Source organism: Scyliorhinus torazame, chromosome 4 (genome assembly GCF_047496885.1).
Source record: "Scyliorhinus torazame isolate Kashiwa2021f chromosome 4, sScyTor2.1, whole genome shotgun sequence".
Taxonomy (NCBI): Eukaryota; Metazoa; Chordata; class Chondrichthyes; order Carcharhiniformes; family Scyliorhinidae; genus Scyliorhinus; species Scyliorhinus torazame.
The window spans coordinates 45,879,752-45,906,399 of NC_092710.1; the positions used below are offsets into that span (position 1 = coordinate 45,879,752).

Consider the following 26,648-nt stretch of genomic DNA (forward strand, 5'->3'; position numbering starts at 1 on the left):
GAGGGACTGAAGAGAGATAGAGGGTTTGAAAGGGGAAAATCTAGAAGTGCAAAAGAAAGAGATATCTGCATGCAGGTGACGGCGGCAGCAGGTGAAGGGAGAATAAAGTAACAGCGGCTGGGGGTAGAATACTAGAGAGTAGTGCAGCATTGGGGTCAGACATGATCAGTTCTTAACACTCACTGTTGACCGAAGGTGTTCCAAGTTTCAGTAAGCGATCATTTCGGGAACAGTGATCACAAGGCTGTAAGTTTTAAGCTGCTTATGGATCAGGACAAGAGTGGTCCTCAGGTGAAGGTGTTGGACAGGGGGAAGGCTAATTAAACAGCATTAGGCAGGATCTAGAGAGTGTTGACTGGGCGAGGTTGTTTGAGGGAAAATCAACATCTGGCATGTGGGAGGCTTTCAAATGTCAGTCGTTAGAAATCAGGACCGGCCTGTACCTGTGAGGATGGAAGAGAAGGGTGGTAAGTATGGGGAACCCTGGATAACGAGAGATATTATGAACTTTGTCAAGAAGAAAAAGGGAGCATTCGTAAGGTCTAAAAGGCTTAGGACAGATGAAGCCCTTGAAGAATATAAAGCAAGTAGGAAGGAACTTAAGGTAGGAATTAGAAAGGGCAGCACGGTAGCACCGTGGTTAGCACTGTTGCTTCACAGCTCGGGGTCCCAGGTTCGATTCCCGGCTTGAGTCACTGTCTGTGTGGAGTCTGCACATTCTCCCTGTGTCTGCGTGGGTTTCCTCCGGGTGCTCCGGTTTCCTCCCAAAAGTCTCGAAAACGTGCTGTTAGGTAATTTGGACATTCTGAATTCTCCCTCTGTGCACCCGAACAGGCGCCGGAATGCGGCAACTAGGGGATTTTCACAGTAACTTAATTGCAGTGTCAATGTAAGCCTACTTGTGACAATGAAAGATTATTATAAAAGAAGGCTAAAAGGGATCGTTGGCAAAAAGGATTAAGAAAAATCCTAATGCGTTTTACATATTTGTAAAGAGCATGAGGGGAGCCAGAGAAAGGGTTGGTCCATTCAAAGATATTGGAGAAAACATATGTATGGAACCAGAGGAAATGGGCGAGATAGTAAATGAACACTTTACCTCAATATTCACCAAAGAGAAGGACTTGGTGGATGAGGATAATAGGGTAGAGTGTGCAGATATTCTGAGTCATGTTGATATTATTAAAGAGAAGGTGTTGGGCATCTTAAAAAGCATGAAATTGATGGGATCTACCCCAGAATACTGAGGGAGGCAAGGGAGGAAATTGCTGGGGCCTTGACAGTAATTTATGTATCCTCATTGACTACAAGTGAAGTTCCAGAGGACTGGAGAGTAGCCAGTATTGTTCAATTGTTTAAGAAGGGCAACAGGAATAATGCAGGAAATTATAGGCCGCTGAGTCTTACGTCATTGGGAGGGAAATTATTGGAAAATATTCTTAGAGATAGGATTTATACACATTTGGAAACAAATGGATTTATCAGCGATAGACAGCATGGTTTTGTGAAGTGGAGGTCGTGTCTCACTAATTTGATCGAGTTTTTCGAGGAAGTGATAAAGATGATAGATGAGGGAAAGGCAGTAGATGTTGTTTACATAGACTTCAGTAAAGCCTTTGACAAAGTACCTTATGGTAGACTGGTACAAAGGGTGAAGTCACATGGGGTCAGAGGAGAGCTGGCAAGTTGGATACAGAATTGGCTTGGGCACAGAAGACAAAGGGTATCAGTAGGCGGGTGCTTTTTTGAATGGAAGGCTGTGACTAGCGACGTTCCACAGGGATCAGTTCTGCGACCTTTGTTGTTCGTGGTGTATATAAATGATTTGGAAGAAAATGTAGCTGGTCTGATTAGTACGTTCACAGACGACACAAAATTTGGTGGAGTTGCGGGTAGTGAAGAGGATTGTCAGAGGATACAACAGGATATAAACTGGTTGGAGTCTTGGGCGCAGAAATGTCAGATGGAGTTTAATCGGACAAGTTTGAGGAAATGCACTTTGGAAGGTCCAATGCATGTCGGAATTACACAATAAATGGTAGAACTCTTGCGAGTACTGACAGGCAGAGAGATCTGGACATGCATGTCCACCGATCACCGAAAATGGCAATGCATGTGGATAAGGTGGACAAGAAAGCATACGGTCGGGGCATTGAATATAAAAATTGGCAAGTCATGTTGCAGTGGTACAGGACCATCGTTCGGCTTCATTTGGAATATTGCGCACAATTCTGGTCGCCACACTACCATAAGGATGTGGATGCTTTGGAGAAGATACAGAAGCGGTTTACTAGGATGTTGCGTGGTATGAAGGGCGTTAGCTATGAGGAGAGGTTAGATAAATTCGGTCTGTTCTCACTGGAACGACGGAGGTGAAGAGGTGATCTGATAGAGGTCTACAAGATTATGAGTGGCATGGACAGAGTGGATAGTCAGACGCTCTTTCCTAGGATAGCAGAGTCAAGTACCAGAGGACATAGGTTTAAAGTGCATGGGGAAAAGTTTAGAACATATGTGCGAGGCAAGTCTTTCACACAGTGGGTGGTAAATATCTGGAACGCGTTGCCTGGGGAGGTGGTGGGAGCAGATATGATAGTGGCATTTAAGGGGCATCTAGACAAATACATAGGGCCTGTTCCTACGCTGCATTGCTCTTTGTTCTTTGTTTCTGTTTAATTTCGCCCCGAATCTCTTTTATTCAGGTTTTGCACGAGGCTGGTTTTTCCCTCATGTCCATGTTCTTGTTCATCACCTCGCTCAGTACCATTCACATCCTGCGGACATTCTTCCTGCTTCCTCGGACACACATTCCCTACCCACTTCCGGAGAGATACACCTTTGGGTAAGGAGGAGAGGAGAAGAAGTTTTACATTGCAGCAAAATCCAGGCATTTGTCTGGATCAGATATAGAATAAAATATACTAAGATGCGAGTTCCAAGTTGAAATCTCCCGAAACAAAATCAGAAAATTCTAGACCATCTCAGCAGGTCTGACAGCATCTGTGGAGGGAAAAGGGAGCCGGCATTTCGAGTCTGGAGGACTCTTTGTCAAAGCTTTGACAAAGCTTTAACAAAAAGTCTCTTTGACAAAGAGTCATCCAGACTCAAAACGTCAACTCCCTTTCCCCTCCACTCCACAGATGCTGTCAGATTTGCTGAGATTTCCCAATATTTTCTCTTTTTTGTTTCAGATTCCAACGTCCACAGTAATTTTCTATAATCTCCCGAGATGTCTTGGGGATATGCCCGGAACAAGAGATATCCAGGATCAATTTACACAATGGTGACTAGTGAAGTATTATGGCGTGGGTGCGAGATCTGTATTTAAGATTAATTGCACAGGAAGGATTTACATGCTAGAAGCCTATCAGTGGTTTCAAAAATGGTTTGAACTTTGAATGGCAGTTTCCTCGGAGCGAGCTGCAGGCTGCAATTAATTGTGGGCTTTCAATTGTTGGCTAGGGTAATGTGTTCATGCATCATATAGTTAGTATACCCTCGGCAACGTACTACATATATCAATTTAAAATGTAATGAAGCCATTTTATGATTTGGTGTGTATAAAGTAATTACCTGGCGAGTGTGTAATAGCCTTGAATGGACATCCTGGGGTCGGGTGGTGAACTACATAATCCGAGCTGGGAATGAGTAACAGGCCAGTACCTGATCGAAGTGTTCGAGTGTTTACATGTCGAGGAGCAGATAACTTAGTTTAAGTTAGAAACTGGAATCGAATACAGCATCAGAGTTGCATAATGAAGAATTAAGAATATAATGTTAATGCCCATCTTCATTATCATCAGTTGATTTGTTTACCGGCTAAATTCTAAAATATCGCTCTGGATTTAATTTTTTTTTAAATAGATCACAGGCTGGAATTCAATCACGCTTTTCGGGAGTTGGGAAGTGGTTATGGGGGTGAAAATATATCGAGCAACAGAGACACAAATCAAAGTTAATCGAGGGGCTGCGAGTTTCTTACATTGGAATCAATGTTAGAAACTGTCTCGATACAGACTGGAATACCGAGGATGTTGATGGGCTCATCGTAGGTCAAGAGTAACGGATAACTCAGTAACTGAGAAATAACACAGAATGCAATCTAATCTGTGGATTGAGAGGTTTTATATATATATATATATTTCACTTCTTCAAGGATCCAGGCGTGGTTTATATGTTGAATAACAGCTAACAGAGAGAGAGTTAAATGTTGCAGCGAAGCTCAGTGCTTGTTTGGTGCATTTATTGAATAACATGCAACATGGACAAATGGTGAGTTAATGCATGGGAAGCAATGGAGGCGTTCACAGCTTCACGGCCTTTAAGGTTAACACACGAGAGGGGGTTCCTCTAAGATTGAAAGCCAATTTCATGGAGGGTGGATTATATATGGAAATACAGAAACCCGGAAATTAGTTACAAGCTTTATCCCCTCGATGGATTCGAATGGTTTACATACAGTTGTCTGGGAGTGATTTCGAGATTGGAATATAACCTACGTTGGTCACTGAGTTTAGACACTCAATAGCAGATAGGCAGGCGTCAATTACATCTTGAATCTGTAAAAGTTTCCTGTGTATCTTATAGACAGAATAACGCAGCGCTGAGAGAGAGTTGCTGGTTGTATTAATATCATATGGATGTTTTCTTTTATGTAGAGTGAGAGCTGTAACTGGCAAAAAAACACTCAAATCCATGATACAATTAAATTTAGGGGTCAAGATTGCTTCTTCGTGAGATAATAGAAAACGCAGTAAAGTTGCAGTAGAATCTCGTCAAAATTCTCTGTAGAATAACAGGTGCTAGGAAGTAAGTTACTACCTGCAATTAATGTGACGTGTGTGAATGTTACAGATGGAGAACAATTCATGGCGTCATAGGATATAGTGCAGAAGGAGGCATTTCGGCCCATGGAATCTGCACCGATACTTCACAAGACCACCATATCTAGGCCCAGAAATCCCAACTAACGTTTCAACGCTTAGTGGTAATTTAACATGGCCAGTCCACTTAGCCTGCACATCTTTTGACTGTGGGAAGAAACGGGAGCACCTGGAGGAAACACACGGTGACAGGGAGAATGTACAAACTCCACAGAGACAGTCATCCAAGCTCGGAATCAAACCGGTGACCCAGGTACTGTGAAGCAACAGTGGTAACCACCCGGCCATCGTACGCCTCGTATTTCGATGTGATGCTTCGATTGGGTATCACTTATGTAATGATCCCGACTGCACGAATTACGACTGACAGCCGTTCATAAATAATCAGTCGACAGTGTGACTCTCGACATGTAGGCTTGCTCGATGGTACGCACACTCAGTGGGCGACATGGGAGACTGATTGAGAATATTGAAGCACGTGGAATTCAAGGGATCTTGTCAAGATTGATCCGAAACAAGCTTAGTAATTTGACACAGAGGATGGTATAGTCCGGTGTACAACCACGTACCACACGGATCAGTGTTGCATCTCTTATTGCTGTTTCACATTTAAATGATATAAACGACAGCATGGGGGAATAATGAAAAGGATCGCAGATGATACCAAGATCAGTAGGATGATTAACAATGAAGAAGAGGGTCGGAGGTTGCAGGAAGATGTAGTTGGGTTGGTCAGATGGGCCGAAAATTGGCAAATGGCATTTTACCCTGAATGAAATGAAATGAATGAAATGAAAATCGCTTATTGTCACAAGTAGGCTTCAAATGAAGTTACTGTGAAAAGCCCCTAGTCGCCATATTCCGGCGCCTGTTCAGGGAGGCTGCTACAGGAGGCTGCCGAGGGCGAGCAGTTGTCCTTTGGAAGGTGAAAGAGGAGAAGGTAGTATCTATTGATAGGCAGGACATTAGGAAGCTCAGAGTGACGAATGTGATATAAAATAGTTAAATATGTTAGTTACAGTAATGTAGATGTCGGCCGGTCTAATTCTAGTGAGTTCACAGACAAAGGATTTCAGAAAGCATGGCACGGAAGGGGGAGGGGTGTCTGGTAGAGGAGGAGAAAAGGATGCTGGGTAACAAGAGGCCCAGGGTTAAGGAATGAGAAGTGAGCCAATTAGGATGTATGGCCAGGTCAGGAGGGGTATAGAATGACCTATGGGAATCAGTATGTGAAACTTGATGCCATAAGACCATAAGACATAGGAGTGGAAGCAAGGCCATTCGGCCCATCGAGTCCACTCCACCATTCAACCATGGCTGAATGCCATTTGAATGTATTTGCAGAGATCCCTTTGTCTCCTTCATTCGTTTCCAAGGGGTCCAGGAGACTGATTCTGTGTTCTGTGTCCCTGAAAAGCGAGTCAGACTCGCAAGTTGGTTAAAAATAAATAATACTATGCCTAAAAATCCATCTCGAGTTTTATTGAGGCCAGACTGACGGGTAAAGAATTCAACATTTATCAAGAGGAAAAGTTGGATCTTGAGGTACTTGTTCATAGATCCCGGAAGGTGACAGAGCAAGTGGATAGGGTAGGTTAGAAGGCACTTGTATCATCAGTAGTGGCTTAGAATATAAGAGGAAGGAGGTTATGTTGGAGCTATACAGAACGTTGGTAAGGCCACAGCTGGAGCGCTGTGTGCACTTAGAACATAGAACATAGAACGATACAGCGCAGTACAGGCCCTTCGGCCTGCGATGTTGCACCGAAACAAAAGCCATCTAACCTACACTATGCCATTATCATCCATATGCTTATCCAATAAACTTTTAAATGCTACTGTTGCAGGTAGGGCATTCCACGGCCTCACCACTCTTTGTGTAAAGAATCTACCTCTGACCTCTGTCCTATATCTATTACCCCTCAGTTTAAAGCTATGTGCCCTCGTGCCAGCCATTTCCATCCGCGGGAGAAGGCTCTCACTGTCCACCCTATCTAACCCCCTGCTCATTTTGCATGCCTCTATTAAGTCTCCTCTTAACCTTCTTCTCTCCAACGAAAACAAGCTCAAGTCCATCAGCCTTTCCTCATAATATTTTCCCTCCATACCAGGCAACATCCTGGTAAATCTCCTCTGCACCCTCCCCAAAGCCTCCACGTCCTTCCTATAATGAGGTGACCAGAACTGTACGCAATACTCTAAATGCGGCCGTACCAGAGTTTTGTACAGCTGCAACATGACCTCATGACTCCGGAACTCAATCCCTCTACCAATAAAGGCCAACACTCCATAGGCCTTCTTCACAACCCTATCAACCTGGGTGGCAACTTTCAGGGATCTATGTACATGGACACCGAGATCCCTCTGCTCATCCACACTTCCAAGAACTTTACCATTAGCCAAATATTCTGCATTCCTGTTATTCCTTCCAAAGTGGATCACCTCACACTTCTCTACATTAAACTCCATTTGCCACCTCTCAGCCCAGCTCTGCAGCTTATCTATGTCCCTCTGTAACCTGCTACATCCTTCCACACTGTCGACAACACCACCGACTTTAGTGTCGTCTGCAAATTTACTCACCCACCCTTCTGCGCCCTCCTCTAGGTCATTGATAAAAATGACAAACAGCAACGGCTCCAGAACAGATCCTTGTGGTACGCCACTTGTAACTGAATTCCATTCTGAACATTTCCCATTAACCACCACCCTCTGTCTTCTTTCAGCTAGCCAATTTCCGATCCACATCTCTAAATCACCCTCAATCCCCAGCCTCCGTATTTTCTGCAATAGCCTACCGTGGGGAACCTTATCAAACGCTTTACTGAAATCCATATACACCACATCAACTGCTCTACCCTCGTCTACCTGTTCAGTCACCTTCTCAAAGAACTCGATAAGGTTTGTGAGGCATGACCTACCCTTCACAAAGCCATGCTGACTATCCCTGATCATATTATTCCTATATAGATGATTATAAATCTTGTCTCTTATAATCCCCTCCAACTTCTGGTCACCTCACTGTTGAAAGGAAGTGATTGCACTGGGCGGGGACAGAGGAGATTCACCAGCATGTAGCCGGGAATTGGGCATCTGAGCTGTAGGGAGAGGCTGGATAGGCTTGGAACAGAGAAGGCTGAGGTGGGATATAATTGAGGTGTATTAGATGGCGAGGAGTTTTGTCAGTGGAAATAGGAAGCAGCTGTTTCCCTTGGTTGACAGGTCAATCATAAGCGGGCATAATTTTAGTGTAAGGACGGGAGACACCGAGGGGAGGTGCGATAAAAAATAATTTGCTCCGAGGATGGAGAGAATCTGGAATGCACAGCCTCGGAAGGTAGTGCGAATTGGATCTCTCACAACCTTTGAAACGTACGTGGATGGGCGCTCATAATTCAATCACATGCAAGGATGGGCAAGTGCGTGCAAGTGAGTTGAGCGTGAGATTAGGGGTAGCTATTGTTGGTGCAGACTCGCTGGGTCGAAGGGCCTTTTCTGCGTTGGATGTCTCTATGACCCAATGACATTATTTTCCTGATGTTGAATGCCAATGCTGGTTCTGCACTATACCGCTGTGGAGTAACATCACCCACATCAGAAACAAAATCATGTCATAGATATATGTCTCCGAGCAGAGATTAGTTGACCTGACCCCTTTGAACATACAAACATGTCAAATCGAGAAAAGAAGTCGGCCATTCAGCCCCTCGAACCTGCTCTGTCATGAAATAAAGTCAGAGCTAATCTGTTCCTGTTGAATTCCTCATTCCCTAATAACACGAAAGAACCTTTGGTTAGCTCGCTGAAGAATATTTCATTCCGCCTCTGCCTGAAACAATTCAATGACCCTGTTTCCAAGGCTTTCTGAAGGAGACCAGAATTCTCACCGCACGAATAGAGAATCAAATATCCTCCGATAAGTGAAACCACCTATTTCTGCAATCACTGAGAAGAGGTAAGATTCTTTCCACTTTCTGATTGTCAAAACCATTCCGGATTTCAGGAACCTTAGTCAAGTCAGTCACACACCTCTGAATTCCAGCAGAAACCAGTCTAGGTTAGCCTATCCTGATAAGGCAAGTCACATTTCTGGAACTCACCTCGTAAAAATTCCTTTGACACTCCATAATGCATTTACTTAATTCCTTCATCAGGGAAAAAATATTCGTGATGCCATCTCAACAATGCCTTAAATATTTGAGGCATGCCAATCTGATTTTTATGTTCCAACCCTCTCCTTACAAAATAGAGCATTCAATTAGCCTGTTGAGTTAAATGCTGCGCCGGCATGCGTACACGAGGTCACCTAAATCACTCTGCAGCTTCGCGTTTTCAGTCATTCCCCGTTTAACTAACACTTTGTACTTTTTGCTACCTCCATCCAAACTGAGCAACGTCAAACATCTCCAGTTATACTGTATCCGACATATGTTTGCCACTCACATACACTAATAGTTTGCATCTGCAATCGCATGTCTACTTCACAAAATACTTTCCTGAGTACCATTCTGGTCCTGAAAATTTACCACGCTTTTCCTTCCATCATCTAAGTAAGTGATGTTAATCGCAAAGGCTTCAGTGGATAAATTCTGCCAATGATGCAACAACATCTTTATCCATACCATCTATTTACTGCCCAATGCTCAGTCTTTGCCCTGGAGAATATGTTGGAGGCATTATAATGAACTTTTGTTTGTGCAATGACCTATTGTTAAAGTGTACATTGTTAAATATTTTCTGGAAATCTCATACACCAGGTTCCCCTCTGTTCATATGATTGATGTACTCCTTCCAAAAACTCCAGAAAATTGCAAAACCTGGTTTTAATTTCACAAACCATGCTGACTCTTTCTGGATAAATTGAGTTTTTTTCCCTCCTTCTGTGTCTGCTGCAATCTAGCTACAACACCCCCGCCCTCTCACAAAAAATGATTTGAAGCGAACGTTTTTTTTTGTTTCATTGTGACTCTTTCTATCCTCTCTCGTTTACACACGTTATATTGGCAATTTTCCATCCAGATGGAACTTAATGATGATCAAGGTAAATTTGGTAAATTAGCAACAACTCATCCACTAACTCATTAGCCGCACCATTATGACGCTTGAATGAATTCCATCTGGGCCTGGATATTGTCAGCTGACAGCTCCTTCAAATTGCTCAGCACCACTTCCATAGTGATTGTAATTTCACAAAGTTGCTCAACTACTCCTGATTTACAGCTATTACCAGATTGGAAATTAGCAAACGTGACACCACTGTTTAAAAAAGGAGGTAGGCTGAAAGCGGGTAATTAAAGGCCAGTGAGCTTAACTTAAGTAGTAGGGAAGATGCTGGAATCTATCATCAAGGAAGAAATAGCGAGGCATCTGGATAGAAATTGTCCCATTGGGCAAACGCAGCATGGGTTCAGAAAGGGCAGGTCGTGCCTAACTAATTTAGTGGATTTTTTTGAGGCCATTACCTGTGCGGTAGACAACGGGGAACCAATGGATGTGGTATATCTGGATTTCCAGAAAGCCTTTGACAAGGTGCCACACAAAAGGTTGCTGCATAAGATAAAGATGCATGGTATTAAGGGGATAGTAGTAGCATGGATAGAGGATTGGTTAATTAATAGAAAGGAAAGAGTGGGGATTAATGGGTGTTTCTCTGGTTGGTAATCAGTAGCTAGTGGTGCCCCTCAGGGATCAGTGTTGGGCCCACAATTGTTCATAATTTGCATAGATGATTTGGAGTTGGGGACCAAGGGCAATGTGTCCAAGTTTGCAGACGACACTAAGATGAGTGGTAAAGCAAAAAATGCAGAGGATACCGGAGGTCTGCAGAGGGATTTGGACAGGCTAAGTGAATGGGCTAGGGTCTGGCAGATGGAATACAATGTTGACAAATGTGAGGTTATCCATTTTGGTAGGAATAACAGCAAAAGGGATTATTATTTAAATGATAAAATATTAAAACATGCTGCTGCGCAGAGAGACCTGGGTGTGCTCGTGCATGAGTCGCAAAAAGTTAGTTTACAGTTGCAACAGGTGATTAAGAAGGTGAATGGAATTTTGACCTTCATTGCTAGAGGGATGGAGTTTAAGACTAGGTAGGTTATGCTGCAATTGTATAATGTGTTAGTGAGGCCACACCTGGAGTATTTTGTTCAGTTTTGGTCTCCTTACTTGAGAAAGGACGTACTGGCACTGGAGGGTGTGCAGAGGAGATTCACTAGGTTAACCCCAGAGCTGAAGGGGCTGGATTACGAGGAAAGGTTGAGTAGACTGGGTCTATACTCGTTGGAATTTAGAAGGATGAGGGGGGGCGGGGGATCTTTCAGAAACATATAAAATTATGAAGGGAATAGATAGGATAGATGCGGGTAGGTCGTTTCTACTGGCGGGTGAAAGGAGAACTAGGAGGCATAGCCTCAAAATAAGGGGAAGTAGATTTAGGACTGAGTTTAGGAGGAACTTCTTCACCGAAAGGTTGTGAATCTATGGAATTCCTTGACCAGTGAAGCAGTAGAGGCTCCTTCATTAAATGTTCTTAAGATAAAGATAGATAGTTTTTTGAAGAATAAAGGGATTAAGGGTTATAGTGTTCGGGCCGGAAAGTGGAGCTGAGTCCACAAAATATCAGCCATGATCTCATTGAATGGCGGAGCAGGCTCGAAGGGCCAGATGGCCTACTCCTGCTCCTAGTTCTTATGTTCTTATGTTCTCATATTGAAGCTGTGAGTACATTATGTGTCCATTCTATTCGGCATTTCCGTATTATCTCCCAATAATATGAATGTCTCCCTCTCTGAGGAACCAATATAAATTTTAGCTACCAGCTTCCTATCTAAACACCTGAAAAAAAACCTGGTGCGATCCATCAGTACATACAAATATAGTTTCCTTCATACTCTAATATATTTATCTTCATAAACAAGCTATTCATACGCTGCTGTTCTTTCTATTCTGAGAAATCATCTGATCGGCCACTCATCTTTGACCAGTTATTTGTTTTTTTCCGTTTAATTTTGGCCCTTTCACTAACTTCTGTACTTAAATACGGATGGTCGGACATTCAGCAACGTTTTTCTTGAGTGCATGAATACACGTCTGAAAGGTATTCTGAAATATCCTGCACAAGCATGTGAACATTGGAACAAGGAGAAGAAGGAGGTCATTCAGCCCCTAGAGTACTTTGAACTGTTTAATATGATCATGCCTGGTCATTTGGGAACATCAAATGTGCATTAACCTACCTGTGCTCACCTATTATCCTCTTTATCAGCAAGATTCTATCCGAGTTTGCCTATAATGGTCAAGACTCTGCTTCTACCACAGTTTAGGTGAGAGAATTCCAAAGACTTACGACGATGACGATACTGGACCAGATCCTAATTTTTGTTAAGTTACTTTCGAGAATCCGCAAACAAGTTGCGATTTGTAAAATTCTGAGAAAGGGATAATTCATCCCAGGAGTAACGGTTCTGACCAATAGGTATATTTTATGTCTCCAATAAACTTGAACTTAAACAGAAAAAGTACATTTACATCAGATAAATTGGTTTACAATTAACCTTTGAACAGTTCTTTAAAAAATGAAATTATTTAACTCAACCTGCAGCTGCCACTAAATATGCTCCATATGCTCCAACAAAGCAGAGTACTTCAAAATCCTCTCATAAATAAAGTTGGCAATCAGGGTTTTCTGCTGTTCTCTATATGCAACATTGGAGAGAGATGCTTTCAGGAACAACCTGAAAACCCTTGTTTTTTGTCGGACTGAAATCCCAGGGTAACAGTGCTAAAAACTACAGACAGACCTGGCTCCTCCAAATCACATCGTCACCTCTCTCCCACAAATACATCTCATTATCTGCTTAGCTAGGATTAAACACCGTTCTTCATTAATTATCTATACCCAGGGACCTCCAACAACAATAGTAATGGAGCAAGGAATTGTTTAACCTGAATCATTCTCTCACTTCTACGATACCTCAGTTACAGCTGTCGCAGACTCACTGCTCATATTCGAACACTGGGTTGTTTTAAGATTACCACAACAAAATACAATTGATAACAATTACTACATTCATCACACGACAGGTTGAGAGGATAAAATCATCTTATTTCTGCTTTAATTGTGAGATCAATTATTTTCAAAAAGTGATCCCCTAGATCTAGATACTCCCAGAAGTGGGAACAGCCTCGACATATCCACAATTTCCAGTTCCTTCTGGATCTTATATCTTTCAATTTGTTTAAATGGCTACCGTTCTTTTTTGTTGCTTTATTCGGGAGCCTCGGAACCGATTTCACATCATCATAGATTATCATAGAATTTACAGTGCAGAAGGAGGCCATTCGGCCCATCGAGTCTGCACCAGCTCTTGGAAAGAGCACCCTACCCAAGGTCAACACCTCCACCCTATCCCCATAACCCCACCCAACACTAAGGGTAATTTTGGACACTAAGGGCAATTTATCATGGCCAATCCACCTAACCTGCACATCTTTGGACCGTGGGAGGAAACCGGAGCACCCGGAGGAAACCCACGCACCCGGAGGAAACCCACGCACACACGGAGAGGATGTGCAGACTCCACACAGACAATGACCCAAGCCGGAATCGAACATGGAACCCTGGAGCTGTGAAGCAATTGTGCTATCCACAATGCTACCGTGCTGCCCCAAATAAGCTAAGAGGTTTCAGTTTCCTTAGTTTTTCATTGAAAGTCAAGCATTTGCCATCCATTCTAGTTTTCCCATGAACTGACACTACTGCGTCATTTCAGGGGACAGTGAAGAGTACAAAACCATGTTGTTGATCCAAGTCGCGTTTAGATGTGATGAACTCGTGGATACCAGATATGTTGCATTTTAGGCATTATCTGGAGTCAGGATTCAAGTTCTGGGTTAGTATTTGACTGCTGCAGTCAAGTGTTAAAATAATCCTGATTAAAGAGTTTTGGGAACCAGTGTGTACTGAAGGTATCGGAAAGGTTTGGTCTAATGCAGTTTGGTTTGCATTCACGAGGATTCCCTGCAGAGTTAATTAGATTTCAGCTTGTTAAAATGATGTAGCTAATAGGTGCAGCTCAGTTATCAGACATTTTACAGAAACAAGGACAGTCGAGAGTTGGCTTAACGTGTTGGCAGACGTCAAACATCTCAGTTTAACGAGAATACATGCATGTAACCATATGAGCAGTTTATTTCCACGCCGTTAGAGCGTGTATCTGAGTGGAAAGAAGCTAAAGCAGCTTATGAAGGAAGACAGCCAGAGTCTCTGTATGGATCTGATAGGATTCAGGTCTACTCTTCAAAACAGTGTGAAAATGTCTCTCTTTCACAAGTAGCATCTCTCTGAAGCAGTATTCCCGAGTATTAACTGTTTCAACAGTGGCTTGAGAGCTGAGATGTTTTATTGTTGTTTGAGTGGGAATAAGGATGTCAGTTAAGGATTACAGTATTCACTATATTAATTAACATTGTTTAAGGGGCAATTGCAAGCTAATTTCGGGTGTGATGTTAACGATATTTTTAAATCTCCGTTAATAATACGTTTGTTTTAATATACCAAAGCCCTATCTATTTGTAATGTCACTCCGGGAGAGAGGTAGCCTTACCTCACAGTCCTACGAATGTCATGGGAATGTCACTTTAAGAAATGTTTAGCTGTAGTGATGTCAGAGTGTGGTGGAGCTGAGCTCTGGCTCTGCTTTTTAGCTTCGCTTTGAGGAAAAGCTTGGGTGTGTCTGTGTTTTTTAATTTCGTTTTAGTGTTGGAGCTGCAGCCAGCCAAATAAGGTGTAATTTCGATCTCTCTGCCATCTAAAGACTATCTCTCGATCATTTGGTGAATTCAGAGTGATAACTGCTCTCAGTATAGAATTTAAACCTGATGTCTTTCTGCAAAAAGGGTTCTTGTTGTCTTATGGATGTTGCAAGGAAAGATTAAGAGTTGCTTATAGAGTACTGTATTCTTTGGGGAATTTATTGGTGTTGATAGTTATGATGTTTACTGTGGGTTTATAAAGTGTTAACTGGTTTCATAAATATACATTGTTTTAATTTAAAATTACTGCCGATTTCTGGTGCATCACACCTGTAAGGTAGGCCCGTGTGCTCCCCATGTCACAATCTATTCAAAGTTGTGGGTCAGGTGAACTCCATGATTCACTTTGGGGCTCTCTAAACCCTGACCCATAACACTAAATTAAAATCAAATATCGAGGTTCCTCTCCAGTGCCCGAGCCACTGCTCGTGTCTGGTCTTGGGCCATAATACAGACCAGGCCAGTATCGGGAGGTGAATGTCCTTTCCTTTATTGCGTTGCAGTGTATGCATTAACGCTCTTTCCCCTGCTGCGTGTATCCACTCGGCGCTCTGTGTGCCCGATGGGAAATTAGCTGCTCGAGGTGATTCTGTTGTTGCCGCTACGCCTCTTTTTGCCTCTCGGCTCCGTGCTCTTTGACTGTTGATTAATCCCCCCTGCTGCCTTTTGTGTGAATAGTTGACCTATCCCCTGTTTATCCCGCTTTTTTATTTTAAAAAAACGTGAGCCAAAAGTTGCATCAGAGCCTGTGGTTGACCAGGAATTGTTTGCTTTGGTCGGACAGAATCAGCTGTAATACGTTGGCACTGCCACCATTCAGCCTTGAAGAATCCACGCCAGGCCAGGGAGAACCAGACCACGGGTCAGAAGGAAATATGAGAGGGAAGGACGGGACACATGATGAAATGGAAGGAGATACTGGACACGGACAGGGGAATATGGAAGCAGACGGCGGAGAGAGAAAGGTAGAGAAGGAAGGAGGCCCTGGAGAGAGACAGGAACACATTGAGGGAGGGAATGGTGAGGTGCAGGAAGAGATGGGCATGATTGGTACTGTCTCCCCTAATGAATCCGAAGGTAAGATTCTCTCCTCCCCTTCCTGTCTTGTAGCATTCTTCTCCATTCGCTGCCTTTATTGATCCTATCTATCTCTGAAGAAATCTCCTGCCTTTCTGCCTATCCACTCTGCATTATCCTCTACCCGACACTTCCAGTTATCTTCATCCACGTCTGCTGCTACTTTTGCCATGTTCTAATCTTGTTTACTGACTTCTTGTGCGAAACTTAATAAACGCTTTCTAAAAATATAAATGTAGTACTTCCACTGGTGACACATCAGCTATTCTGCTACTTATTTCCTCAACATTTCTCCAATCGTTTTGTTAATCAAGATTTTAATTTTTTTAAAAACATGTTGACTCTGTCAAATCCTGCAGTTATTTTATACGTTTCCTGTGGTAACGTTGTTTAATAAAGACTCAAGCATCTTTTCGTCCACTGTGAACAGAGGAAAAAGTATATTTCTAGTTCCCCTCTTTCTCAAAGAGGAGACTGACATTTGCAACCTTTCAATCAACACATACCATTCCAGCCTGGGTAAAATTTAGAAATACTACAAGCAATGGGCCTGTTCTCTCTGAAGCCATTATACACAACACCCCACAACCTTAATTATACACAACACCCCACAACGTTGATTATACACAACACCCACAACGTTGATCTGCAGATTCTGCCTCTTTTCTATTTTAAGCCACAGGAATTCCCACAGTAGTTTTAAACTGGTCTTCTTGTTCTTCATTTACACTAACTTGTTTGTTTTTTTGCCTTGTCAGCTACCTGGCTCGCCATTAATTCCTGGAGGTTGCTCTATGTTTCCCGCCACATTGACAGACACCAAGTATTCGACTAGCTTCTTTGTCAGTTGCCTCTTCCCCATTAGAAGTTCGCGAGAATCCAGTTGTGATAGGGGCCACATTTCCTTTCCATAATCATGTACTTGTGTTTTCATACTTACTTTTGTTGTCCCTTTTTCTGTGCTTCTCACTAGTTTCCTCGGATATGCTATTCTCCGTGTATTTTTTTCAGGAATTATGTCCTTTAGATGTTGGACACAGATAAATGAGATTAAGGAGGTGAAATGTTCGCCCAGAATCCCCAGCCTCTGATCTGCTTGTGTCGCAACATTTCTCATATGGCTGAAGCAATTCAGTATCAGGGCATTGGCAACACTCAGCGTGCTGATAGTGGGGGAACTTTGGTCACAACCTTGTCCTCTTTGTTTCTTCTGCCCCACCGCTGCAGGTTCAGCAGGACCTGAGGAACAGATTCCTACCTTCAGAAGCTGCATCTCCTCCAAGATATTCCTCACCCAGCTGTTCTGGCTCGGCGTCATACAGCTTCAAATGGCTTTGTTCATTGGTACCCTGAACCCCATGCTCATCCAGGCCACCGACGGCGACTCCCTGCAAGGTACGAAGCATTGAGAAGTAAATGAGATTTGCTGAGGGTGGAGGGAGTACCAATACGGGTGACCAACAGAGTGTAGAAAATGGGCAGAGGAAGTGTGAGCGAACGGAAGGCAGTGATTGCGAGAGGTCAGTGAGATTTGGAGGCAGAAGAAACAGATGGTGATGTAAGGGCTGAGCTTGGGAAGGACAGAGCGATGGAGCGGGCGATGGGTGACCCATTGATGAAGAGTTTGGGTGAAAAGCATCAGGCAGATACAGTGGCGGATTGATATACTGGTATCGAAGAAGACCTGCTAAAAGGATAAATGTAGGTCGCTTAGGGAGAGGCAACGGGACAAGCATAACACGAGGGAAAGGTAAGCCAATTCGTGCATGAGAAAGAGCAAGGTAGATGATTGCGAGACAGCGGGAGATGGAGACAGAGAGGGGAGAGAAAGCAATGGGCCCTGTGAAAAGGAAGCTGGATCTGAATAGGTCTCAGCGAGGGCTAGATATCAGTGGGATAATGTGTGGGAAAAGGGACAATTCAGGAAATAATTAAGGAAAATAGTTTGCGGCCTGGAAACTGTGGGAAAGGGAGAGAAAATGTGATGGCATTTCGATGAGTGGAAGAGAGATAGAGGGTGAAGATGGAAATTAATGGTTGCTTGGTAACGGGAGAAAAGCAAAGAGATCGATTACAGGAGTGATGCTAAGCGATTTAGGGACAGGAGAGAGGAATGAGATAGAAAAGGAATGGAGCGGAGATAGGAAGGGCAGAGAGTTAAAGGGAGATAAATTTGGCGCAGAGGAGAACAATATGAGTGAGCAACACGAGCATAGAGTCAAGAACGGGTGAAGGTTAGAGAGAGAGAATGAAGATGAAATATGTAGTGGCCAACAGAACAGAATTATGGGACAGCCTTTCGCTGTGAAAAGATTTCACTGGCGAAGCAGCAGATTTGGGAGGGGAAAGACTCAGAGAGGACACATATTTTGAGATTTTAAGTGGGAAGAGAAAGTACAGATAAAGAGAGGAACAAGTTCCCAGGAAAAGGAGAATGGGTGAGGAGAGAGTGCGAGTGCCGGGAATGACCCACGTGAATATAGAGTGCATGGATAGAGGGTACAAGTGAAAAGAGAGAGATGACGGGGTTGCGGAGGGACAGCGAGTGCTGATGGAGAGGAACGGTGGAGAGAGAATAGACAGAGCCCGTGGATGCAGATAGAAATCACGGGCGATGGGAGAATGGGTAGAGGACCAGCGCAAATAGAGAACTCCTGTCGAGACACAGGGCTGAGAAGAGAGAGGAAACGGGAGACGGGGCGAAGAGAATGTTTGTTGAGAGAGTTAGATTGAAATACAGGGAGTCAGGAGAGAGGGCATTTTCTGACGGGCGTGTGGTGAAACGGAGGAGTGTGGGAGAGAGTTTGGGCGGTTAGGATGTGAAAGAAAAAGTGAGGAAAAGGAGAAAACGATATGGCGAAGAGTGAGAGAGATCAGAGGCAAAGTGTTATTGGGCCTGAAAGGAGCGGATGGAATGCCATGTCAAACACAGACAGGAGCAGGAAGAACGGAAATTGAGATTAAGGAAGATATGAGACGATGCCTTGAAGAGAAGAGTTTGAGGCACGGAATGGAGCGATGAGGCTGCATGAAGGGAGGTGCAAGTAGGATTTGTGAAGAGGGTGAAAGAGGGAAGATAGGATAAAATATAGATGTAATGGAGGTTGCGGTGGAGTCAGGGGAATGAATACCCGATAGAGCACATGATGGCGATGGAAGGGATGAGAGATTGGGAGAGGAAATTCCAGTGACGGAGGGATGCTTTGGTGAATTAGGTGCATCATTTATCCTCGACATTTGCTCGGTCACACCCACATTCTACTGAGGAGCCTGGACATTGTCCTTCTCTAACAGTCAGGTTTGGAAAAGGGATTCGTTACATCACCAGGTAGGCAGCAATCTGGATCTTTATCGTTGCCTTTCTGTTTGCCTGACTGTATATGTATGGGTCTGTGCATCATTTTTTAATGTGTACTTTTAGGTCTGCCTGTGTGGCCTTGCCTCCACCTTTCCGTGCACATTTCTACCGCTCTGCGGGTTCGGAAGCTGTGTAAATGATGTTATGCCTTCCAACCATATGTATCTGCACACGTGTGTTCCCTGCATTTGTCTGTGTGTGTGTGTCTTTTTGATTGTTTTAATATTTCTGCCCCTGGTCAGCGGGCCTTCACATCAACCGCCTCAGAGTTATTATTTGTCTGCTGTCTGTTACTTTTATCGAGATATCAATCTTCAATTATACCCGTCTTCCAATTTTCACTGAATTTTATCTCGACCCACACCGACATAGAAAATCCAATCCACACAGAGAGAGGTGGAGCAGTACACGCCAAGATCCATGTTACATTTTACAAGAGGACCACAAGGCAATCCACACAAGATACATATCCCAGCCCACATGAAGACTCACGCATCGTTCCACAGATCATATAACAATAATATTATTAGTGTCACAAGTGGGCTTACATCAACAGTGAAATGAAGTTATTGTGCAAATCCTTTAGTCGCCACACCTGTTCGGGTACACTGAGGGATAATTTAGAATGTCCAATTCACCGACAAATTGGGACTTGTGGGAAGAATCTGGAAGAACCGGAGGAAACCCTCGCAGACAGTGGGAGAACGTGCAGAATCTGCATAGACAGTGACGCAAGCCAGGAAACGAACCCGCATCCCAGGCACTATGAAGCAAGAGTGCTAACCACTGTGCTACTTTGCCACCCTCACAATTCGCACCAAGAGCCATGTAGCAGCTTGCGTGGAGAAATGTACCCCACACAACACCAAGACCCACACAGCAGCCCACAGCGAGGCTCATACACCAACCCACACTGAGACTCGTACTCCACCCAACACCGAGACCCATACAGCAGTCCACAGCGAGGCTGGTCCATACACATACCTCAAATTACATCTTGACTCACAACCGAGTCAACTTAGAAGTTCGTACCCAAGTCAACACTGAGACACGTGCCGCACACAACACCGAGACCCATGCAACAGATCACGGCGAGGCTTACAGAGCTGTCCACACAGACTGATAGCCCAATCCACATCTAACCACATATCCCAATCACAACCCGCCTGAAGGGAAGTCCAAACCCGATCTCAAATTTAATTTCGCAAACAATGAAGCCCCATAGAAGAACTGAATCGAAAAAATAAAAAATGTTATTTGATTTGAATGTTCTTTCTCTCTCTATCTCCCTCTCTCTCGCTCTCTCCCTCCCCCCTCTCTCTCTCAGTTAGCAGGTTTACAAACGCCTTCGCTTTCACTCAGTTCTTTGGCATTTTTATTGCACCTTGGAACGGGTTGATTCTGGACCGGCACAGACGCAGAACAATATCGTCAGCCAGTTTCACAGGTAAATGTGCTCATTCAGCTCTCTGTCAAGCACTCATCTCCCCTCGCTCTCAGAAACTTCAGTATGATGACTCAGTTATCTCACAGCTAGAGGTAACTTTTACCTCCCTCTCGACTCCGAACAAGCAGCTTCATCCCAGTGACATATAAACTAGTTGTGAACAGCAAATCATAGGTAATCTCGCTGTGAACAATTAGTTCCCTCCTTGTTACAAGTAATCCAATTTGCGAAGCTAATTCCATCTAGTCAAAAGTAATTCAGTGGGAACTCCTTCCTCGCAACATGTTAACCAATTGTGTTGGCTCAGTTCACTCCCAGTCATTTTCTGTACAGGTGTGAACACGAAGCTCTATCCCAATCACATTAAATCATGGTAGTAAATTAATCTACCTCCCAGTCACTGGTAGTCTGGAGGGTATTAACCGGCTCCCTCACAGGCACAGGAAACATGGATGTGAACACTAATTTACCACCTAGTCATATGTAATCCAGGTATGAAGACGCATGAACACACCAATTGCGACCAGTCACAGCGAACCGAGTTAATCACGCAGCCACGTCGGCTTCCTCCCTGTCACAATTCATCCAAGTGTGAATAGTTTTGTTTTTAAAATAAATTTTAGAGAACCCAATTCATTTTTTCCAATTAAGGGGCAATTTAGCGTGGCCAATCCACCGACTCTGCACGTCTTTCGGTTGCGGGGGCGAAACCCACGCAGACACGGGGAGAATGTGCAAACTCCACACGGACAGTGACCCAGAACCGGGATCCAACCTGGGCCCTCGGTGCCATGAGGCAGCCGTGCTAACCACTGCGCCAATGTGCGGCCCGAAGTGTGAATATTCAACCAGTTCCCAGTATCAGGAAATCCAGTGTGAGACCTCAGTGGCTGCTCAGACTAAATTAATGACAGTAAACTCACTCCTCGTCCCGGTTTTCCAGTGTGAGCGCTCAATTTCCTTCCAATTTTAGTAAATCTGGTACAAATTTTGTGCTACCGTCAGACCTGGGCAATCGACCACATCATTGGATGGTTGCTTTACTCTCTGGAGTTGAGATGGTGGATTACATTTCGCCACCCCTACACCATATGCGCCACCCCTCCCACTCCCCTTCCTGCCCCGCAGCCCTCTCTGTGGATTTATTGGGCCAGTGAATTTTGACGGGCCCTCCAATTCAGATGGAATCTTTAATATCAGGTTATTTCTCCTTCATCCTCAGCTACTGCAGGTTCCCAGAAATTGGCTGACATGGAATCTGCCGTATTGTCTCTCGCCATCACGGTGACTCTGGGCATCCTGTTCTCAATCTTCGCTACAATCCCTGTGCTGCAAGTGCAGTACCTAACCTTCGTCCTGCAAGTGACCACCCGCTGTTTCCTGTTTGGGGGAGCTTCCTCATTCATCACCATCGCGTAAGTCAATCGCAGGCAGCAGGTTTGCGTTTCAGAAACATTTATCAAAGCTCGGCTATTCCGTGCAGGAATCTGGTGACCCAGAGCCCACTTGAACCATTGTCTCATATTGGATCCGGGATTGTGGGGCACAGCCTCATTTGATATTTCCACAGACACGCTGATGCCGTTACAAGTGCTGATAATTTGGAACTCACGCCAGAAAAATCTTTGGAAAGATTATCATATCTCAATTTTATAAAACTGAATACCCGATGGAGGGAAGCTTGGGGGAAATGTTGATATATGAACATGAAAACCAGCTGTACCTGTTTTCTCACTGGTCAGCCGTGCTACCGACTCTGTAATTCAGTGATACATCTTGTCTGTTGATTTGTTGTCTGCAGGTTCCCTGCATGCTACTTTGGGAAGATTCTTGGTCTGACTTTTGCTATTTCGGCGTGCTTCACTCTCCTCCAGTACCCCTGCTTGGCTCTAATCCAGGGACCTCTACAAAACCATCCTTTATATGTGAGTATCAGCTGGGAGGTTTAGGCCCCTCTGATAGTCACGAATACAGTGAGACAGGGAGATAGAGAAGGTCACATACAGAGAGATAGAGAGGTACCTTTTTCTGGGCTTGAGGTTCAGTCCAGATCATCCCCCGTGTAAACGAGAGCAAGTCAGTAACGATCAATCTCTCAGTATCTGGAACTGCAAGAAACACCAAAATCCACAGCCACACAGACCACAGATGTGCATACTGTTCTTGATAAATAAATGCATTTCATACAATGAAGGAAGTTATTACCAATCGTAAATAAGGTATCACTGCGGCAAAATTTGGAGTCGTTGTTTAATTTCAGTAGTGTGCCGATAGTTCTCCTCTAGGCAGAGAGAGGGTTAAGAGTAGAACTGATGTTCTCACAAATGTGAGGTAATGCATTTTGGAAGGTCTAATGCAGGTAGGGAATATACAGTGAATGGTAGAACCCTCAAGAGTATTGAAAGTCAAAGAGATCTAGGAGTACAGGTCCACAGGTCATTGAAAGGGGCAACACAGGTGGAGAAGGTAGTCAAGAAGGCGTACGGCATGCTTGCCTTCATTGGCCGGGGCATTGAGTATAAGAATTGGCAAGTCATGTTGCAGCTGTATAGAACCTTAGTTAGGCCACACTTGGAGTATAGTGTTCAATTCTGGTCGCCACACTACCAGAAGGATGTGGAGGCTTTAGAGAGGGTGCAGAAGAGATTTACCAGAATGTTGCCTGGTATGGAGGGCATAAGCTATGAGGAGCGATTGAATAAACTCGGTTTGTTCTCACTGGAACGAAGGAGGTTGAGGGGCGACCTGATAGAGGTATACAAAATTATGAGGGGCATAGACAGATTGGATAGTCAGAGGCTTTTCCCCAGGGTAGAGGGGTCAATTACTAGGGGGCATAGGTTTAAGGTGAGAGGGGCAAGGTTTAGAGTAGATGTACGAGGCAAGTTTTTTACGCAGAGGGTAGTGGGTGCCTGGAACTCGCTATCGGAGGAGGTAGTGGAAGCAGGGACGATAGGGACATTTAAGGGGCATCTTGACATATATATGAATAGGATGGGAATAGAAGGATACGGACCCAGGAAGTGTAGAAGATTGTAGTTTAGTCGGGCAGTATGGTCGGCACGGGCTTGGAGGGCCGAAGGGCCTGTTCCTGCGCTGTACATTTCTTTGTTCTTTGTTCTTTTTGTTCTTTGATAGAGTTGTTCAAAATGAGAAGGGTTTCAGATAGAGATAGGAAAGCGAGTGTTTTTATTGATAAAAAGACCAATTCTCAAGAGGTAATTAATAAAAACGAGAGAAAAGCGCCAGGGTTAACGTGAAGAAAGAACATTTTACTGCATCATTGGTACACAGATTCCTTTGTTACATTAGGCTGAATATTGAATGTGGAAAACGCAGGTATATTGGGAACGCGCTCGGATTGGTAGTTTAGAATCAGATCGTTTGCTTAGAACCAGAGCGTTGGCTGGAAAGGTTTAATTTTTTTTAAATTTAGAGTACCCAATTAATTTTTTCCAATTAAGGGGCAATTTAGCGTGGCCAATGCACCTACCCTGCACATCTTTGGTTTGTGGTGGTGTAACCCACGCAGGCACGGGGAGAATGTGCAAACTCCACAGGGCAGTGACCCAGAGCCGGGATCGAACCCGAGACCTCGGCGCCGCGAGGCAGCAGTGGTAACCATTGCGCAACCGTGCTGCCACTGAGGAGGTGTAATAACCGAAGGGGAAATAGAGAACAAAAGTAAGTTAAAAACATCACCCTGAGGCAGAGCAAATAAGGTGACTAGTTTGAGAATGGAGGTGGTCAATGCAGGACTGAGGGTGTTGTACCTAAATGCGCGCAGTATACGGAACAAGGTAAATGAGCTTGTTGCGCACATTGAAATTCGCCTTTACGATGTTGTGGGCGTCATAGAGACGTGGCTGCAAGGAGATCAGGGCTGGGTTTTAAATAAACAAGGATATGTGTCCTATCGAAAGGACATAGAGATGGCCAAAGGCGGCAGGGTTGCATTCTTAGTAAGGAATTAGGTTACATCGGTAGCAAGGAGCCATATAGGATCAGAAGGCATAGAATCTCTGAGGTTAGAAAGAACAAAGAACAATACAGCATAGGAACAGGCCCTTCAGCCCTCCAAGCCTGCGCCAATCACGTGTCCTATCTAGACCAACCGCCTGTATCCGTCTATACCCGTATGTTCATGTGCCTATCCAGATAAGTCTTAAAGGTCGTGAACATATCTGCCTCAACCACCTCACTTGGCCATGTATTCAAGGTCACCACTACCCTCTGTGTAAAAAACGTTCCCCGCACATCTCCACTAATCCTTTTCCACCTCACCTTGAACTTGTGCCTCCTTGTAATTGTCATTTCCGCACTGGGAAAAAGCCTCCAACTATTCACCCTATCTATACCCCTAATAATTTTATAAACTTCAATCAGGTCGCCCCTCAGCCTCCGTCTCTCTAGGGAGAACAATCACAGTTTACTCAATCTCTCCTCATACCTAATACCCTCCTTATCAGGCAACATCCTGGTAAACCTTTTCTGTACTTTGTCCAAAGCCTCCACGTCCATGCTCCCTGGAATGAAGAGCTTGGCATATGAGGAATGGTTGAGGACTCTGGGTCTGTAATCGTTGGAGTTTAGAAGGATGAGGGGGGATATTATTGGAACTTACAGGATACTGCGAGACCTGGATAGAGTGGACGTGGATGTTTCCACTTGTAGGAAAAACAAGAAGCAGAGGACACAATATCAAACGAAAGGGACGATCCTTTAAAACAGAGATGAGGAGGATTTTTTTCAGCCAGAGGGTGGGGAATCTGTGGAACTCTTTGCCGTAAAAGGCTGTGGAGGCCAAACCACTGAGTACCTTTAAGACAGAGATAGGTAGGTTCTTGATTAATAAGGGGATCAGGGGTTACGGGAGAAGGCAGGAGAATGGGGATGAAAAAAATATCAGCCATGAGTGAATGGCGGGAGCACCATGGCGGCTCATTGGTTAGCACTGCAGTCTCATGGCGTCGATGTCCCAGGTTCGATCCCGACACTGGGTCACTGTCCGTGTGGAGTTTGCACATACTCCTGTGCTTGCGTGGGTTTCGCCCCCACAATGCAAAGATGTGCAGGGTTGGTGGATTGAACATGCTAAATTGCCCCTTAATTGAAAAAAATGAATTGCGTACTCTAATTATATTTTTTTTTTAATGATTGAATGGCGGAGCAGACTCGGGCATGGTGGCCTAATTCTGCTACTATGTCTTATGGTCTTATGGTGCTTCTGGTACGGTGGTGACCAGAATTGGACACAGTATTCCAAATGTGGCCTAAGAAACATTCAATATAATTATAACGTAATTTTCGAGCTTTTATACTCGATACCCAGTCCTACGGTCAAGCATGCCATATGCTTTCTTTATCACCATTTCCACCTGTGCTGCCACTTTTTACAACCTGTGAACCTGCATGCCCAGATCTCTCTGTGTCTCTCTGCTCCTGATGGTTCTGCCATTTATTTTATAGCTCCCATCTGAATTGGATCTACCAAAATGCATCACGTCGCATTTGTCCGGGTTAAACTCCATCTGCCATTTCACAGGCCAATTTTGCAGCCTATCTCTATCCTGCTGTATTCTCTGACAATCTTCATCACTGTCTGCAACTCCTGCAAACTTAGTATCATCCACAAACTTGCCAATCAGAACCGCTACGTTTTCGTCCAAGTCATTTATATATATTATAAAGAGCCGAGGTCCCAGTACTGATCCCCGTGGAACACCACTAGTTACAGACCTCCATTTGGAAAAACACCCTTCCACTGCTACCCTCTGTCTGCTCTGACCAAGCCCGTTCTGGATCCATCCAGCTCGATCACCTCTGACCCCCATGTGATCTATCTTTTACACCAGCCTGCCATGAGGGACATTATCAAATACTTACTAAAGTCGATGTAGACAACATCCACAGGCCTTCCCTCGTCAACCTTTTTTGTCACCTGCTTAAAAAATTAAATTAAATTAGTCAGACATGACCTCCGTCCAACAAAACCACGCTGTCACTAATGAGACTATTCACTTCCAAAAGTGCATACATCAGGGGCGGGATTCTCCGCCCCCCCCCC

At 44.2% G+C, this 26,648-nt stretch overlaps 1 protein-coding gene across 1 annotated transcript in view; it reads left to right on the plus strand.

Annotated features, from left to right (window-relative positions):
• LOC140411324 (equilibrative nucleobase transporter 1-like) overlaps positions 1 to 26,648 on the plus strand; it is an 82,040-nt gene that overhangs the window by 47,202 nt on the left and 8,190 nt on the right. Inside the window, exons 6-13 of the mRNA XM_072500445.1 lie at positions 2,703 to 2,842; positions 3,192 to 3,206; positions 15,484 to 15,776; positions 17,004 to 17,171; positions 20,462 to 20,554; positions 21,284 to 21,313; positions 21,804 to 21,996; positions 22,383 to 22,506. Of these exons, the coding sequence (XP_072356546.1) occupies positions 2,703 to 2,842; positions 3,192 to 3,206; positions 15,484 to 15,776; positions 17,004 to 17,171; positions 20,462 to 20,554; positions 21,284 to 21,313; positions 21,804 to 21,996; positions 22,383 to 22,506 (1,056 nt within the window). The remainder of the gene's footprint in view (positions 1 to 2,702; positions 2,843 to 3,191; positions 3,207 to 15,483; positions 15,777 to 17,003; positions 17,172 to 20,461; positions 20,555 to 21,283; positions 21,314 to 21,803; positions 21,997 to 22,382; positions 22,507 to 26,648) is intronic.